The sequence below is a fragment of the Salvelinus namaycush genome, chromosome 5, assembly GCF_016432855.1.
Source record: "Salvelinus namaycush isolate Seneca chromosome 5, SaNama_1.0, whole genome shotgun sequence".
NCBI classification, from domain to species: Eukaryota; Metazoa; Chordata; class Actinopteri; order Salmoniformes; family Salmonidae; genus Salvelinus; species Salvelinus namaycush.
In genome coordinates, this window is record NC_052311.1 from 63,694,937 (window position 1) to 63,714,481 (window position 19,545).

General features: G+C 46.9%; 1 protein-coding gene across 2 annotated transcripts in view; it reads left to right on the forward strand.

The window, feature by feature from the left end:
* ephb6 (eph receptor B6) overlaps window positions 1–19,545 on the forward strand; it is a 45,996-nt gene that overhangs the window by 7,341 nt on the left and 19,110 nt on the right. The window contains exon 6 of one of the 2 annotated variants that reach the window (XM_038994853.1): window positions 1,493–1,896. The exons of the other annotated variant lie outside the window; for it this stretch is intronic. Within the exon in view, the coding sequence (XP_038850781.1) occupies window positions 1,493–1,737 (245 nt within the window). The 3' untranslated portion in view covers window positions 1,738–1,896. Of the gene's footprint in view, window positions 1–1,492; window positions 1,897–19,545 lie in introns of those variants that run through there. 2 annotated transcript variants of the gene reach the window in all.

The window sequence follows — 19,545 nt, forward strand, 5'->3', positions numbered from 1 at the left end:
TCCTGTCAGTTCTCCTGTCCCCCCTCCTGTCAGTTCTCCTGTCTCCTGTCCTGTCAGTTCTCCTGTCCCCTGTCCTGTCAGTTCTCCTGTCCCCTGTCCTGTCAGTTCTCCTGTCCCCCCTCCTGTCAGTTCTCCTGTCCCCTGTCCTGTCAGTTCTCCTGTCACCCTTCCTGTCAGTTCTCCTGTCACCCTTCCTGTCAGTTCTCCTGTCCCCTGTCCTGTCAGTTCTCCTGTCCCCCCTCCTGTCAGTTCTCCTGTCTCCTGTCCTGTCAGTTCTCCTGTCCCCTGTCCTGTCAGTTCTCCTGTCCCCTGTCCTGTCAGTTCTCCTGTCCCCCCTCCTGTCAGTTCTCCTGTCCCCTGTCCTGTCAGTTCTCCTGTCCCCCTTCCTGTCAGTTCTCCTGTCCCCTGTCCTGTCAGTTCTCCTGTCCCCCTCCTGTCAATTCTCCTGTCCCCCCTCCTGTCAGTTCTCCTGTCCCCTGTCCTGTCAGTTCTCCTGTCCCCTGTCCTGTCAGTTCTCCTGTCCCCTGTCCTGTCAGTTCTCCTGTCCCCTGTCCTGTCAGTTCTCCTGTCCCCTGTCCTGTCAGTTATCCTGTCCCCCTTCCTGTCAGTTCTCCTGTCCCCCCTCCTGTCAGTTCTCCTGTCCCCCTCCTGTCAATTCTCCTGTCCCCCCTCCTGTCAGTTCTCCTGTCCCCTGTCCTGTCAGTTCTCCTGTCCCCTGTCCTGTCAGTTATCCTGTCCCCCTTCCTGTCAGTTCTCCTGTCCCCCCTCCTGTCAGTTCTCCTGTCCCCCTCCTGTCAATTCTCCTGTCCCCCCTCCTGTCAGTTCTCCTGTCCCCTGTCCTGTCAGTTCTCCTGTCCCCCTTCCTGTCAGTTCTCCTGTCTCCCCTCCTGTCAGTTCTCCTGTCCCCCTTCCTGTCAGTTCTCCTGTCCCCCTTCCTGTCAGTTCTCCTGTCTCCTGTCCTGTCAGTTCTCCTGTCCCCCTGTCCTGTCAGTTCTCCTGTCCCCCTGTCCTGTCAGTTCTCCTGTCTCCCCTCCTGTCAGTTCTCCTGTCCCCCTTCCTGTCAGTTCTCCTGTCCCCCTTCCTGTCAGTTCTCCTGTCCCCCTTCCTGTCAGTTCTCCTGTCTCCCCTCCGGTCAGTTCTCCTGTCCTGTCAGTTCTCCTGTCCTGTCAGTTCTCCTGTCCCCTGACCTGTCAGTTCTCCTGTCCCACTTCCTGTCAGTTCTCTTGTCCCCTGACCTGTCAGTTCTCTTGTCCCCCTTCCTGTCAGTTCTCTTGTCCCCTGACCTGTCAGTTCTCTTGTCCCCCTTCCTGTCAGTTCTCTTGTCCCCTGTCCTGTCAGTTCTCCTGTCTCCCCTGACCTGTCAGTTCTCCTGTCTCCCCTGACCTGTCAGTTCTCCTGTCTCCCCTGACCTGTCAGTTCTCCTGTCTCCCCTGACCTGTCAGTTCTCCTATCTCCCCTGACCTGTCAGTTCTCCTGTCTCCCCTCCTGTCAGTTCTCCTGTCTCCTGTGTCACTAACTGTCTGGATCAATATGGGATGGAACTGCTGCCGTCACTCTGATCACTGGCCCAGCTTGACTGAGAGGACGGGGGAGGAGGGCAGGGATGGACAATGGCCCTGTGCTGTGTGTGTGTGTTCGTTGGGGGGGGGTTATGGGCAAATGTTTTATGAGACTGTGTCGACAACATCCTACATAAATGAAAAGGTGTTTATGTCTGGGAGCATAAGTAGGAGATGAGGGCTTTGTGTTGTGGTCTCTGTGTTGGTGGTGTTTTAACTGAAGAAGCAGGAAGGGAGCAGAACTCAGGGGAATAAGAGACAGCTTGTCAGACCAAGAGCTCAACTACTGCTTCAACAAGCCTCACTTGACCCAGTGTGTTAGCACAGAGGAGGAAAGGAACACACACACACACACACACACACACACACACACACACACACACACACACACACACACACACACACACACACACACACACACACACACACACACACACACACACACACACACACACACACACACACACACACACACACACACACTACTACAGGGACATGGACACTACACCACAGTCTGGGTCAGTGTGCCTCCTGAAGAAGTAAAGTGTTCAATCTTCACCAGGTGGGGGTCAACGAGAAAGATATGTTTTGGAGAAATCTCAAGAAAGACACCGTGGAAAATCGAGAGGGAGGAGGGAAAGAGAGAGGGAGGGAGGGATGTGACACATTTAGGTCATAGTGATGTAATGGCCACTCGTCTGTGAACAAGTGACAGAAACCACAGCGGGAGAGAGAGAGAGAGGGAAAGAGAGAGGGAAAGAGAGAGGGAGAGAGGGGATAAGTGGACACAAGTTAATGACTGAAGGAATTGAGCAAGCAGAAAGTCTGAGGAAAGTAAGGACACAGAGAGAGGGGGAAGGGGTATTGACTGAGATGTGGAGAGCGGGAGCCTGTGTGGTGCTGTGTGTGTGTGCTTGTATGTTTGTTTGTTCCTACACCCTTAGATAAACGGGTTCCAAAAGGGTTTTCGGCTGTCCCCATAGGAGAACCCTTTTTGTTTCAAGGGAGAAACCTTTTTGGTTCCACGTAGAACCATTTTCGGTTCCATGTAGAACCCTCTGTGGAAAGGGTCCTACATGGAACCCTAAAGGGTTCTACCTGGAACCAAAGGTCTCTACTTGCAACCAATCAGGGTTCTTCAAAGGGTTCTCCTATGAGGACAGCCAAATAACCATTTTGGGGTTTTCTAAGTGTGTGTGTGTGTGTGTGTGTGTGTGTGTGTGTGTGTGTGTGTGTGTGTGTGTGTGTGTGTGTGTGTGTGTGTGTGTGTGTGTGTGTGTGTGTGTGTGTGTGTGTGTGTGTGTGTGTGTGTGTGTGTGTGTGTGTGCGTGCGTGCTATCCCTGGACTGTTGACAGTTGAAGGTAAAGGTCCAGTCCAGCAGTTCTCTGTGGGGCTATCTGTTACCCTCTCCTCCACAGGCCAGTGCTGGTCAGGGGCCTCCCAGTCCCAAGCTAGCTAACAGCTTCGTTAATACTGCCGCTCTGAACCAAGTCAACTGCAAAATGTCTTCATGCTCTAATGGCTTACATCTGGGCTCTCCCCACCACTCACATGGTTTATCCCACTTGGATTGATATTTACTGAGAAATAACCACTCTGTGGCTCTGTGGCTTGGCCTCCCAGATGGGGCTAAACAGATCATAAGGAGTGGGAGCCCCACCCACACAGGGATTTTTGTGTTCTAATTATTCTGTGATTATGTTTATTTGATCAGGTCATTGACTAATGATGTGGATGTGACATCATGCCATTGTTGTCCCTGTTTGGTTGTTTGGATGAAAAAAACTAATAGCTGAGATGGTTGCTGAGCCGTGGTCGCCGTGGTCGCTGAGGGTTTTTATTCTACATTGTCTCTGAGGCTCCGGTATAAATATCTGTGTAGACACCAAGAACTCAGCTGTGCGGCTCTAAGTGGGTTCCAGGCACATTCAAGATCGGAAATGATGAATGATATGTTCATTCAGCAAACTCTGTAATCCAAATGGATTTGCAGTTCAGCTATTCATTAGTAGTGACCTGTGCTGGAATTAAACCCATAACCGCTTGGAGTTACAAGCACCATCCACGCTCTAACCAGCTCAGCCATCAGAACCACTAACTCCTCTCAGATCCTCTAGTGATGACAGGGAACAGAGCAGGAGAATGAGAGAGGAGGAGGAGAGGAGGAGAATGAGTTAATAATAAACACACATTAACAAAGCAGTGGACACTGACATCATCCCACTGAGAGAGAGAGAGAGAGAGAGAGAGAGAGAGAGAGAGAGAGAGAGAGAGAGAGAGAGAGAGAGAGAGAGAGAGAGAGAGAGAGAGAGAGAGAGAGAGAGAGAGAGAGAGAGAGAGAGACAGAGAGAGACAGAGAGAGAGAGAGAGAGAGAGAGAGAGAGAGAGAGAGAGAGAGAGAGAGAGAGAGAGAGAGAGAGAGAGAGAGAGAGAATGCTCAGCAGAAGCACGACTGAGCATGAGACACAGTTACACCTGTTCACCCAGACATGAAACAGCCATTTTACATCATGGGGCTCATCAGTTTCACGTCAAACAGTTCCTTTAACAATGATGATATATATTCCTTAAGACAGTTCCCTTAAGGGGAGCACGTGATGCCGCGGAGCTGAGCAGACGTTGACAAACCGAGCTCTTCAAAGTTATTATATTATTACCTAAATAACAATGTTGAAACAATATTCTAACATCGGCTGATAAATTGTCAATTACTTACCTTCCCAAAGAGCCATGGACCTCCGACCGAGAGGCAAGAAGGACGACCAAAACGTTGTTGATTCCCAAGATAACGATAACGCTACAGCTAGCAAGATTAGCATTAGCCCTCATAACTCAGACGACAGTTCCAGACTGTTGCTCTCGGCAGGCTCGCAACATGCTGGCTACTCTCCTCCGGGAAATTCAGGATGGTAACAAAGGTCTTTCTATGAAAATTGATAAGAAAACGGCTGAACTCCATTCTTCCATTGACGACCTGAAATCCTCCATGAATGATCTCCTTTTGAGAACGACTGAGGCTGAGTTGCGCATTAGCACAGTTGAAGATACCATCCCTCGACATGACCAGGTTCTGATACAACTGCAGAAGGACAATGTCTACCTCAAAAACAAGGTAGACCAGATGGAGAACCAGAGTAGACGTAGTAATATCCGTGTGGTGGGATTGAAAGAGGACAGCGAGGGCCGTGACCCGGTCCGTTTCTTCACTCAATGGATCCCGGATGTCCTAGGCATAACCAACTTCACCAAGCCACTGGAAATCGAACGCGCCCACAGAACATCAGCGCCGAAACTCCGGCCAGATGAGCCCCCACGGGCCGTCCTGATCAGGTTCCTCCGTTTCCAAGACAGAGAGAATATACTGCAACTCGCAAGAGCCAAAGGGGACATCACCATCGATGGCAAGAGGTTCAGCCTTTTCCCGGATATGAGCGCGGATCTCGCTAGACGTTGCAAGCAGTTCAGACCTGCCGCCAAAGCACTGAAGGAGAAGAACATCACCGGCTACCTCATCCACCCTGCGCGGATGAAAGTTCAGTACAAAGGCCGAAGCCATCTCTTCAACACACCGGAGAAGTGTTCACTTTTCTCAAAGAACTGAACAACGTCTGAGCCAGGACGGTCTCTCTGGGGGATAAGATGCAGTTTGTTTGTTTTCTCTTATCCGGACTGAACCGCTGATATCCTCCGGTCGCTATAATTGATTTGTACATTTTCAACTAACCGTATCTTTCCGGGGTGAGTTCTATTACATTTACAGGAGAGTATATTTTGGTTTAGTCCATATCCACTGGGCAAAGCAAATAAGTGGGTTTAGGCCCACTGCTTTCCCCCTCATTTATGTTAATCTTTCAAAAAGAGACTCAAGCAGCCGGCAGTAAATATTCAACCATAAATGTCTATTCACAACGTTTGTTTTCAATTTAGAGAGCTCGCAGGTTTTAGTTTACTCCAAGGTTTAGCTAGTAAGAGCAAGATGGAAAGCGAGCAGCAACGTATCTCTACAAGTGTATTCATGTTTGATTGTTGGGATTGTTGTTTTAGTCTGACAATCGGGGTGGGTGGGATTCATTATTTTTCCCCCTTTTTTTTATGTTTATTGTTTCCTTCCTAAAGAGACACATAGGTCACTTCTGTGTTCAAACCAAAGTTGAAACATTTCCTAACTATCTACATATGATAGATTTCCATTCAGTTACATATTTGAAACCCAACCTATGCTTAATCCACTAAAATATGTCACATTCAACTTAAAAGGTCTTAACAGCCCGATTAAAAGGAAAAGAGTCTATACATACCTTAAGAAAGTAAAGGCTGACATTGTGTTTTTACAAGAAACACATCTTACAGCCAGTGAACACAAGAAATTGAAGAGGGAATGGGTAGGACAAGTTTTTGCGTCCTCTTTTAACTCCAAAGCAAGAGGAACTGCAATTTTGATAAGTAGACACATCCGCTTCTGCGTCAACAACACCATCTCTGATCCCTCTGGCAGGTTTGTTTTGGTGCAGGGGCATATGTTTTCAGAGTCTTGGATCCTATTGAATATTTATGCTCCTAACTTCGATGACCATATGTTTATTCAGAATGTCTTCCTTCAGGTTGCTCAAGCACCACCAGGATGGCTACTGGTTGGAGGAGATTTTAATTTTTGTTTAGATACAGCTCTTGATAGGTCCTCTGAAAAACCCTCACTTCTTACCAAAGCCGGCAAGCTCACCATGTCATTCATGAAAGATCTCAATTTACTAGACATCTGGAGACAGTTGCACCCACAGGATAGGGACTACTCTTTTTATTCACACCCACACAAGACACACACACACGCATAGATAACTTTTTACTATCGACACAGCTGTTTCATAGAGTGTTAGATGTCGAGTATCTCCCCAGATTGCTTAGTGACCATTCTCCTCTGGTATTATCAATCTCCATTCCTACTAAGGTAAATGGAGCATATAGATGGAGACTAAATTCTACACTCCTAAAGCAACCTGAATTTTGTGCATTCATCAAGAGGCAGATCAATATTTTTACTTGACAAACAAACCTCCGCTCCTGACTGTTTCATTCTTTGGGACACTTGAAGGCCTATCTGAGGGGACAGATCATTTCCTATACTAAAGGGCTGAAGAGAAAACACAGTGCGGAACTGAGTGCCCTTGAATCTGAAATCTCCGAGCTAGAGAAAACCTCCCAAAGAGGCCCGACTAAAGATCTATACAGGCTTTTGGTAAATAAAAAACTGAATATAATATTCTGAACACATATCAAGCAGGCCATCACTAAATCAAAACAGCGTTATTACGAGCTTGGAGAGAAAGCTCACAAAGTATTGGCATGGCAACTGAAAGCAGAGGAAAGTAAGAGGACAATTAATGCTATAAAACTCTTACTAATGAGATATCTTTCGACCCTACTGAAATTAATAATACTTTTAAGAAATACTATGAAGACCTCTACACTTCCCAATCAAGCGATGATCTATCAGAGATCGACTCCTTCTCTCCTCTCTCAACCTCCCATGCCTGTCAGGGGAAGAAGCGAGCACCTGAGTGAACACTTCTCAGTTCCTGAATTGTTGGAGGCCATTAATCCTTCCTTCAATAAATCTCCTGGGGAGGATGCTTCCCTCCAGAGTTCTATAAGAATTTAGGGAGCGTTGGTCCCCTACCTTATGAGGTACTTAAAAAAGCCAGGGAAGACAACTGCTTTCCAGAGTCTTTCTCTCAAGCAGTGATTACTGTAATCCACAAGAAGGAAAAACCCACTAAAGTGCGCCTCCTATAGACCAATTTCTCTCCTTAACACAGATTGTAAACTGGTCACCAAGATGCTATCTAAGAGACTGGAGTCATGTCTTCCCCTGTTGGTCAACCCAGATCAGACTGGCTTCATAATTTAGATTGTCCTCCAATAATCTCAGAAGGTTCTTTGATATAATCACCTTGCTAACGAAAACAAAATACCTAGTTGTCGCAGTCTCCCTCGACGCTGAAAAGGCCTTTGTTAGGGTTGAATGGCCATACCTCTTTCGCGTCTTGGAAAAGTTTGGTTTAGGTACCGTGTTTGTAAATTTGATAAAATCACTCTACAAATCTCCTAAAGCTAGGATTGATACCAATGGGATTACTTCCTCCTCTTTCCCTCTCTATAGGGGAACAGACAAAGGTTGCCCAATCAGCCCCCACTCTTTGCTCGCCATCGAACCGTTGGCTGAGGCTATTAGAACGTGCCTTGACATACATGGCTTTGAGGTGGGCCCCCATACCCATAAATTATCCCTCTTTGCGGAAGACCTTATCTTATTTCTAACAAACCCAGAACACTCCCTCTCTCACTTGCAGATCCTACTACAGTGTTATAGTTCTTTCTCTGGATATAAGGTCAATTTTGATAAAGCGAAATCTTACCGTTGTCTGTCTTTGACCATCATACCATCACACAAGTTTCCTTTTAAATGGTCGCCTATGGGCTTCACATAATTGGGCATAATGGTGGATAGTAATCTGAACAACCTCTTAAACTCAATCTGGCCAGTTTTGTTGCAAAAGGTGGAGGGTGACCTTTGTAAATGGATGGACTTGCCTCTCACTCTACTGGGTAAAATCAATGTAATTAAAATGAATGTCCTGCCCAGATTTCTATATCTGTTTCAATCTCTCCCTATCCCTGTGCCCGCGCATTCTTTTCCTCTCCGACAAGCAGACCAACGGTTTATCTGGCACGGCAAAACCCCTAGGGTTGGCCTGGATAACATGACCCTTGATTACAGTCAAGGGGGCTTAAACCTCCCCAATTTTAGAATGTACTACTGGGCAGCACAGTCTAGGTTTCTGGCTCAGAGGTTTGACAAGGGTCCCTCTCCCTCATGGTTGAACATTGAAAAGCTTGAGGTAAATGATGACACTGGGGCAGATTGTTTTACAAATGGGACAGAAATCTATAAAAACCATCACAACAACCTTTAATCATACATTCTGTCCTGCATGGTGCAAACTGCATGAGCTGTTCGGACGAGGGGGATTCCTTTCCCCTAAAACCCCTTTATGGAACAATAGATTGATTCCTATGTTTTTCCAGAATAGTAACTTTAGACCTGGTCTGATAAGGGGATCACTCTTCTGGAACATTGTTACGAGGGGAGTTCTTATGTCTTTTGATCAGCTGAAACAGAAATACCACTGCCTAACGGACTTCTTTAGCTACCTACAACTACGAAACTTTATTAGGGTGTCTCTCAAGGGAAAATGGAACCTACCTAAGATGTCACCTATTGAACAACTCTGCACGCAGACCAACCACTGTTCAGACCATTTCCCGTGTTTACGATGCTCTTATGTCAGGACTAACACTGCCTGGGCTAGATAAACCCTGACTTAGATGGGAAAAGATCTGGGTATTGATCTTGATGAGGGTCTATGGATGTGACCTATGCAGGGATGGTGTTACATCCACATTGAACTCCAGATACAGACTGATCCAGTTTAATTTCCTCCATCAGCTCTATATCACCCCATCTAGACTGCACAAGTTCAACCCTGATATCTCCTCCCTATGTTTGATGTGGCTCAGATGAAGGAACATTCTCTATCCACTTGGCAGTGTTCAAAACTACACGTTTTCTGGCAGGGGGTATGCGATACCATATCACATTCACGGGTTGCATTCCCTTTAGACCGGGAGGTCTGTCTACAGGGCAACTTTACTAACACCAATCTTAGGCAAAGCCATACTATAAGCTAACAGAAATATTGCTAGCTATTGCCAAGAAATGTTTGCCTTGAAATGGAAATTGGATTCCTCCCTGCCAGTTGCAATGTGGCTATCAGAAGTTAATAGTTGTATCCACTGGAGAAAATTACTTACGCTTGAGGAATAAGTTAAAGACATTTTACAGAATTTGGCAACCTTTTATTGACTATATGGAGAACTCCCCCACATCACATTGAATGAATCTCTATATTTCCATATAATGTTTCACACGTAATGTATAATATGTAGCCTACGGCAGGTGACCATATGATCCAATGTCTCATTTTGTAGCCTACGGCAGGTGACCATATGATCCAATGTCTCATTTCTTTTTTATTGTATGTTTCTATATATAATTATAATTTGTTTTATTTTTTCTTTCTTTGTTACGCTCGTCTGTTACTGTCACTTTGTCCTATTGTTGTCTAATATCTTTTCACTTTTGTCTTGAATGTTGTTATTTGGAAAATGCAAAAAAAAAAAAAAAAAAAAGACAGTTCCCTTAACACTGATGATATATATTCCTTAACACTGATGATATATATTCCTTAACACAGTTCCCTTAACACTGATGATATACTGTATATTCCTTAACACTGATGATATATATTCCTTAACACAGTTCCCTTAACACTGATGATATACTGTATATTCCTTAACACTGATGATATATATTCCTTAACACTGATGATATATATTCCTTAAGACAGTTCCCTTAACAATGATGATATATATTCCTTAACACAGTTCCCTCAACACTGATGGTATACTTTATATTCCTTAACACTGATGATATATATTCCTTAACACTGATGATATATAATCCTTAAGACAGTTCCCTTAACACTGATGATATACACTGCTCAAAAAATAAAGGGAACACTTAAACAACACAATGTAACTCCAAGTCAATCACACTTCTGTGAAATCAAACTGTCCACTTAGGAAGCAACACTGATTGACAATAAATTTCACATGCTGTTGTGCAAATGGAATAGACAACAGGTGGAAATTATAGCCAATTAGCAAGACACCCCCATAAAGGAGTGGTTCTGCAGGTGGTGACCACAGACCACTTCTGAGTTCCTATGCTTCCTGGCTGATGTTTTGGTCACTTTTGAATGCTGGCGGTGCTTTCACTCTAGTGGTAGACATAGACGGAGTCTACAACCCACACAAGTGGCTCAGGTAGTGCAGCTCATCCAGGATGGCACATCAATGCGAGCTGTGGCAAGAAGGTTTGCTGTGTCTGTCACGTAGTGTCCAGAGCATGGAGGCGCTACCAGGAGACAGGCCAGTACATCAGGAGACGTGGAGGAGGCCGTAGGAGGGCAACAACCCAGCAGCAGGACCGCTACCTCCGCCTTTGTGCAAGGAGGAGCAGGAGGAGCACTGCCAGAGCCCTGCAAAATGACTCCACAGGCCACAAATGTGCATGTGTCTGCTCAAACGGTCAGAACAGACTCCATGGGGGTGGTATGAGGGCCCGACGTCCACAGGTGGGGGTTGTGCTTACAGCCCAACACCGTGCAGGACGTTGACATTTGCCAGAGAACACCAAGATGGCAAATTCCCACTGGCGCCCTGTGCTCTTCACAGATGAAGCAGGTTCACACTGAGCATGTGACAGACTTGACAGAGTCTGGAGACGCGTGGAGAACGTTCTGCTGCCGCAACATCCTCCAGCTGACCGTTTTGCGGTGGGTCAGTCATGGTGTGGGGTGGCATTTCTTTGGGGGGCCGCACAGCCCTTCATGTGCTCGCCAGAGGTAGCCTGACTGCCATTAGGTACCGAGATGAGATCCTCAGACCCCTTGTGAGACCATATGCTGGTGCGGTTGGCCCTGGGTTCCTCCTAAATGCTAGACCTCATGTGGCTGGAATGTGTCAGCAGTTCCTGCAAGAGGAAGGCATTGATGCTATGGACTGGCCCGCCCGTTCCCCAGACCTGAATCCAATTGAGCACATCTGGGACATCAGTCTCGCTCCATCCACCAACGCCACGTTCACCACAGACTGTCCAGGAGTTGGCGGATGCTTTAGTCCAGGTCTGGGAGGAGATCCCTTAGGAGACCATCCGCCACCTCATCAGGAGCATGCCAGCGTTGTAGGGAGGTCATACAGGCACGTGGAGGCCACACACACTATGAGCCTCATTTGACTTGTTTTAAGGACATTACATCAAAGTTGGATCAGCCTGTAGTGTGGTTTCCCACTTATGACTCCAAATCCAGACCTCCATGGGTTGATAAATTTGATTTCCATTGATAATTTTTGTGTGATTTTGTTGTCAGCACATCAACTATGTAAAAAAAAGTATTTAATACGAATATTTCATTCATTCAGATCTAGGATGTGTTATTTTAGTGTTCCCTTTATTTTTTTGAGCAGTGTATATTCCTTAAGACAGTTCCCTTAATAATGATGATATATATTCCTTAACACAGTTCCCTTAACACTGATGATATATATTCCTTAACACAGTTCCCTTAACACTGATGATATATATTCCTCAACACAGTTCCCTTAACAATGATGATATATTTCTTTCATCACATTCCCAGTGGGTCAGAAGTTTGCATACACTCAGTTAGTATTTGGTAGCATTGCCTTTAAATTGTTTAACTTGGGTCAAGCGTTTCGGGTAGCCTTCCACAAGCTTCCCACAATAAGTTGGGTGAATTTGTCCCATTCCTCCTGACAGAGCTGTGTAACTGAGTCAGTTGTAGGCCTGCTTGCTCGCACATGCTTTTTCAGTTCTGCCCACACATTTTCTCTAGGATTGAGGTCAGGGCTTTGTGATGGCCACTCCGATACCTTGACTTTGTTGTCCTTAAGCCATTTTGACACAACTTTGGATGTATGCTTGGGGTCATTGTCCCTTTGGAAGACTCATTTGCGACCAAGCTTTAACTTCCTGACTGATGTCTTGAGATGTTGCTTCAATATATCCACATAATTTTCCTGCCTAATGAAGCCATCTATTTTGTAAAGTGCACCAGTCCCTCCTGCAGCAAAGCACCCTCACATCATGATGCTGCCACCCCCATGCTTCACAATTGGAATGGTGTTCTTCAGCTTGCAAGCATCCCCCTTTTTCCTCCAAACATAAGGATGGCCAAACAGTTATATTTTTGTTTCTTTAGACCAGAGGATATTTCTCCAAAAAGTACAATCTTCCCCATGTGCAGTTGCAACCGTAGTCTGGCTTTTTTTTGGCGGTTTTAGAGCAGTGGCTTCTTCCTTGCTGAGCGGCCTTTCAGGTTATGTCGATATAGGACTCGTTTTACTGTGGATATAGATACTTTTGTACCTGTTTCCTCCATCTTCACAAGGTCCTTTGCTGTTGTTCTGGGATTGATTTGCACTTTTTGCACCAAAGTACGTGCATCTCAAGGAGACAGAACACTTCTCCTTCTTGAGCGGCATGACGGCTGCGTGGTGCCATGGTGTTTATACTTGCGTACTATTGTTTGTACAGATGAATGTGGTACCTTCAGGCATTTGAAAATTGCTCCCAAGGATGAACCAGACTTGGAGGAGGTCTACAATTGTTTTTCTGAGATCTTGGCTGATTTCTTTAGATTTTCCCATGATGTCAAGCAAAGAGGCACTGAGTTTAAAGGTAGGCATTGAAATACATCCACAGGTACACCTCCAATTGACTCAAATGATGTCAATTAGCCTATCCGAAACTTCTAAAGCTATTACGTAATTTTCTGGAATTTTCCAAGCTGTTTAAAGGCACAGTCAACTTAGTGTATGTAAACTTCTGACCCACTGGAATTGTGGTTCCATGTAAAACCTTTTCCACGGAGGGTTCTATATGGAACCTAAAAGGGTTCTACCTGGAACCAAAGAGGGTTCTACCTGGAACCAAAAAGGCTTCTCCTATGGGTACAGCCGAAGAACCCTTTTGGAACCCTTTTTTCTAAGAGTGTACCTTAGCTGTTTGATCTGCGTTATGTTACATCTATTTTTTTTCTTTTTAAAATGTATTCTTTACTTAACTCGTCAAGTCAGTTAAGAAGGAGAGAGGGAGAGAGGGAGGAGAGGATAGAGATAGACAGACGGGAGAGAGAGAGGAGAGGATAGAGAGTAGAAGAGAGAGGAGGAGAGGATAGAGAGAGACAGACGGGAGAGAGGGGGAGGATAGAGATAGAATGAGAGAGGGAGGAGAGGATAGAGATAGACGACGGAGAGAGGGATGAGAGAAAGAGATAGAAGATGGGATGAGATGGGAGAATGGATAGAGATAGACAGATGGAGAGAGGATGAGAGGATAGAGATAGACAGATGGATAGAGGGAGTGAGAGGATAAGAGAGAGAGGAAGGAAGAAGGGAGGGAGGAGGATGAAATAGACAAAGGGAAGAGGGAGGAGAGATAAGAAGAGACAGACGGGAGTAGAGGGAGAAGGATAGAGATAGACAGGGAGAGAGAGAGACGATAGAAAGAGAAAGGGAGAGATGAAGGATAAGAGAGACAGAAGGGAGAGAGAGAGGAGAGGATAGAAAGAGACAGAAGGGAGAGAGAGAGGAGAGGATAGAAAGAGAGAAGGGAGAGAGAGGAGAGGATAGAAATACGAGGAAGAGGAGGAGAGGATAAGAAGAAGACAGAACGGGAAGAGGGAGGAGAGGATGAGATAGAAGAGAGAAGAGAGGATGAGGATAGAAAGAGAGAAGGGGATAGAGGAGGATAGAGAGAGACAGAAGGAGAAGAGAGGGAGATAGAAAGAGACAGAAGGGAGAGAGGGAGGAGAGGATAGAGAGAGACAGAGGGAGAGGGAGGAGGATAGAGATAGACGACGGGACAGAGGTAGTGAGATGGATAGAGAAGACAGAAGGTATAGAGGGAGAGAGGATAGAGAGAGACAGAAGGGAGAGAGGGGGAGATGATAGAGAGAGACAGACGGGAGAGAGAGAGAGAGGATAGAGAGAGACAGAAGGGAGAGAGGGAGAGGGATATAGAGAGACAGACGGAGAGAGGGGGGGAGGAGACAGAGAGAGAAGAAGGGAGAGATGAGAGGAGAGGATGGAGAAGAACAGACAGGAGAGAGGAGGAGAGGATAGAGATAACAGACGGGAGAGAGAGAGAGAGAGGGAGAAGAGATGAGATATACAGACGGAGAGAGAGGAGAGGATAGAGAGACAGAAGGGAAGAGAGAGGAGGGATGAAGAGAGAAGGGAGAGAGAGGATGATTACGAGAGAGACAGAAGGGAGAGAGAGAGGAGAGGATAGAAAGAGACAGAAGGAGAAGAGAGAGAGATAGAAAGAGAGAAGGAGAGATGGAGAATAGAGAGAGACAGAAGGGAGAGAAGAGATAGAAGATGAGAGACAGAAGGAGAAGGGAGGAGACGGATAGAAGAGACAGAGGAGAGAGGGATGAGAGGATAGAAAGAGACAGAAGGGAGAGAGAGGAGAGATAGAAATAAGAGAAGGGATAGAGAGAAGAGGTAGGATAGAGAGAGAGGAGAGGAGAGGAGAAGTAGAAAAGAGACGGAGAGAGGGAGGAGAGGATAGAGAGAGACAAGGGGAGAGAGAGGAGAGAGGATAAAAGGACAGAAGGAGGGAGAGAGAGGAGAGGATAGAAAGAGACAGACGGAGAGAGAGGAGAGATAGAGAAGACAGATAGGAGAGTAGGGAGGAGAGATAGAAGAGCAGAAGGAGAGAGGGGAAGAGGATATAGAGAGAGACGACGGGAGAGAGAGGGGAAGGAAGAGAGAGTACAGAGGGAAGAGGAGAGAGGATAGAGAGAGACAGAAGGGCGGAGAGGGGAGGAGACGATAGAAAGGAGAGACTAGGAAGAGGAGAGGATAGAGATAGAAGGGAGAGAGGTAGGAGAGGATATAGAGAGACAGAAGGGAGAGAGGGAGGAGAGGATAGAGAGAGACAGAAGGGAGATGGGGAGGAGAGGATAGAAAGAGACAGACGGGAGAGAGGGAGGAGAGGAAGATAGAAAAGAGACAGACGAGGAGAGAGGGAGGAGAGGATAGAAAGAGACAGAAGGAGAGGCGAGGTATGATAGAGAGAGGAAGGAGAGAGAGGAGAGAAGGATAGAGATAATAGACGGGGAGAGGGAGGAGAGATAGAGATAGAAGGGAAGAGGGAGAGAGGATGAGATAGAGAGAGAGGTAGAGAGGATATAGAGAGACAGAAGGGAGAGAGGAGGAGAGGATAGAGAAAACAGAAGGGAGATGGGAGGAGCGGATAGAAAGAGACAGACGGGAGAGAGGGAGGATGGATAGAGATAGAAGGGAGAGAGGGAGGAGAGGATAGAGATAGAAGGGAGAGAGGGGGGAGAGGATAGAAGGGAGAGAGGGAGAGAGGGAGGAGAGGATTGAAAGAGACAGACGGGAGAGAGTGAGGAGAGGATAGAGATAGACAGAAGATAGAGAGGGCGGAGAGGATAGAAAGAGAGACGGGAGAGAGAGGAGAGTATAGAGATAGAAGAGAGAGAGGGAGGAGAGGATAGAGAGAGACAGAAGAGAGAGAGGGCAGAGAGGATAGAAAGAGAGACGGGAGAGAGGAGAGGAGAAGGATGAGATAGAAGGAAGAGGAGGAGAGGATAGAGAGAGCAGAAGAGAGAGAAGGAGAGAGATAACGAAATGAGACAGACGGGAGAGAGGGAGGAGAGGATAGAAAGAGACAGAAGGGAGAGAGGGAGGAGAGGATAGAGAGAGACAGAAGGGAGATAGGGAGGAGAGGATAGAAAGAGACAGAAGGGAACAAGATATTTGCCCATGGAACCATGTGTATTCATGTCTCCTGTGTGTGGATTCATCTGCGCTAGGACAAGTGTGTGTGTGTGTGTGTGTGTGTGTGTGTGTGTGTGTGTGTGTGTGTGTGTGTGTGTGTGTGTGTGTGTGTGTGTGTGTGTGTGTGTGTGTGTGTGTGTGTGTGTCAGATTAGAATGCTGGGAGCAAGAGAGAATGAGCACATGAGAGAGAGAGAGAGAGAGAGAGAGAGAGAGAGAGAGAGAGAGAGAGAGAGAGAGAGAGAGAGAGAGAGAGAGAGAGAGAGATGAGAGGAGACAAAGGAGAGGAGAGCGAGAGGGATAGAAGAGACAGAAGGTAGAGAGAGAGAAGGATAGAAAGAGAGAAGGAGAGAGGAGAGAGTATAGAGAGACAGAAGGGAGAGAAGAGAAGAGAAGATAGAAAGAGACAAGAAGGGAGAAAGGAAAGATGAGAGAACAGAGAGAAGAGGGGGGAAGACGAATGAAAAAAAGAGAAGAGACAGAAGGGAGAAGGGGAAAGAGAGAGATAGAAAGAGAGAGAGGAGAGGAGAGAGAGAGAGGAGAATATAGAAAAACAGAAGGGAGAGAGAGGAAGGATAGAGAGAGACAGAGGGAGAGAGAGGGAAAGGATAGAAAAGGACAGAAGGGAGGAGAGAAGGAGAGGATAGAAGAGACAGACGGAGAGAGAGGAAGAGAATAGAGAGACAGAAGGGAGAGAGGGAGGAGAGGGATAGAGAGAGAGAAGCTGAGAGAGGAGGTAGAGAGAGCAGAGAGAGTGGAGGAGCGAGAGAGAGAGACGAGATGGGAGAGAGGTGAGGAGAGATAGAGGAGAGACAGAGTAGAGAGAGAGGGAGAGAGAAGAAACGAACAGACAGAGAAAGGGGAGAGATAGAGATAGACAGAGACGGAGAGAGGGAGGAGAGGATGCAGAGAGACAGAAGGAAAGAGGGAGGAGAGGATAGAAAGAGACAGACGGGAGAGAGTGAGGAGAGGATAGAGATAGACAGATAGTAGAGAGGGAGGAGAGGATAGAAGAGACAGACGGTGAGAAGGGAGGATAGATAGAGAGACAGGAAGAGAGGGAGGTTATATAGAGAGAGAGAAGAGGAGAGAGGGAGGAGAGGATAGAGATGAGATATGAGAGGGGAGAGGGAGGAGAGGATAGAGTAGAAGGGATGAGGGGGAGAGAGGATCGAGATGGAAGGGAGAGAGGTATGAGAGATATGAGAGCAGAAGGAGAGAGTGAGAGGATAGGAGAGAGAGAGGGAGATGGGGGAGATAGGAATAGAAGGGAGAAGGTGAGAGAGGAGGATTGATAAGAGAGGAGAGGGAGAGTAGGAGAGGACAGGATAGGATGAGATAGAGATAGGGGGGAGAGGATAGAAGGGAAGGGAGAGGAGAAGTAAGATATGAGGAGAAGGATTGAAGAAGACGACGGTAGAGAGTGAGGAGGAGGATAGATATGACAGAAGATTAGAGAGTGGGGGAGGATAGAAGAGAGAGGAGGAGAGAGAGGAGAGTATAGAGATAGAAGAGAGAGAGGGAGGAGAGGATAGAGAGAGACAGAAGAGAGAGAGGGCAGAGAGGATAGAAAGAGAGACGGGAGAGAGAGAGGAGAGGATAGAGATAGAAGGGAGAGAGGGAGGAGAGGATAGAGAGAGACAGAAGAGAGAGAAGGAGGAGAGGATAGAAAGAGACAGACGGGAGAGGGGAGGAGAGGATAGAAAGACAGAAGGAGAAGCGAGGAGAGGTAGAGAGACGCAGAAGGGAGATAGGGAGGAGAGGATAGAGGACAGAAGGACAAGATATTGCCCATGGAACCATTTGTATTCATGTCTCCTGTGTGTGTGATCATCTGCGCTAGGACAATTTTGTGTGGTGTGTGTGTGTTGTGTGTGTTGTGTGTGTGTGTGTTGTGTGTGTGTGTGTTGTGTGTGTGTGTGTGTTGTGTGTGTGTGTGTTGTGTGTGTGTGTGTGTGTGTGTGTGTGTGTGTGTTGTGTGTGTGTGGTGTGTCAGAGTAGAATGCTGGGAGCAAAGAGAGAATGACACATGAGAGAGAGAGAGAGAGAGCGAGAGAGAGAGAGAAGAGAGAGAGAGAGAGAGAGAGACGAGAAGAGAGAGAGAGAGAGAGAGAGAGAGAGAGAGAGAGAGAGAGGAGAGAGAGAGACAGAAGGGAGAGATGAGAGGAGAGATAGAAAGAGACAGGAATGAGAGAGAGGAGAGGATAGAAGAGAGAAGGGAGAGAAGGAAGGATAGAGAGAGAACAGAAGTGTATGAGAGAGAAGAGAATAGAAAGAGACAGAAGGGAGAAGGGAGGAGGGAAGAGAGAAATGGAGAGAGAGGAGCATGAAGAACGAGAGAGAGAGGAGAGGATAGAAAGAGAGACAGAAGGTATAGAGAGAGAGAGAGAGGATAGAAGAGAGAGAATGAAGCGACAGAGAGGATATAGAGAGGAGGAGAGAAGGGACGAGGGAGATGGAGGCGAAAGAGACAGAAGAACAGAGAGGGGAGGAGAGAAGGAGAGAGACTAGCGAAAGGAGGAGAACAGAAACGCTACGGCAGGGAGTGAGGAGAGAGGATAGAAAGAGACCGACGTAGCAATGAGGATGGAGGAAGAGGAAGAGGGGGGACATTGAGGAGAGAAGGTAGAGAGGAGGAAAGAATAGAGAGAGACAAGACGACAAGAAGGAGCACACGGGGGAGAGAGAAAGGTGGAAGAGGGCCAGGAATCGAAGGATTGAGGTATTGCGTAACGGCTGATGAAGCGGTGGAGAGGTTAGGAGGAGGATAGAGAGACGAGAAGGAGAGAGGGGAGGAGAGGATGAAGAGCGACAAGAGGACGGAGAGGAGAGGGAGAGGTAGAGATAGACAGTACGGGAGAGAGGGAGGAGAGGATAGAGAGAGACAGAAAGGGAGAAGGAGGAGAGGATAGAAAGAGACAGACGTGGAGAGAGGGAGGAGAGGATAGATAGAGACAGAACGGGAGAGAGGGAGGAGAGGATAGAAGAACCGACAGCGTAGTGAGGTGGCGGAGGATAGAAAAGAGACAGAAGGGATGAGAGCGGAGTTATATAGAGAGAGAGAAGAGGAGAGAGGGAGGAGAAGGATAGAGATAGATAGGAAGGGGGAGAGGGATGGAGCGGATAGAGCTATCGGGGAGAAGAGGGAGGCTAGGATAGAATAGAAGGAGAGAGGAGAGGATATAGGAGCAGATAGGAGAACAGAAGGGAGACTGAAGTAGGAGGGCAGAAGATAGGAGGGGGGAGGATAGAGAGGGAGAGAGGGGAGAGAGTGGAGGAATATCTGTGATTGATATGCTGGAAGTAGAAGAAGAAGACGGGAGAGAGTGAGGATGAGGATGAAAGACGCTAGAGTGGAGGCAGTAAGAAGCATAGTAGGAGGGGGAGAGGATAGAAACGAAGAGACAGGGAGAGCGAGAGGAGAGTATAGAGATAGAAGTAGAGAGAGGAGGAGAGGATAGTAGAGAAGACGCGA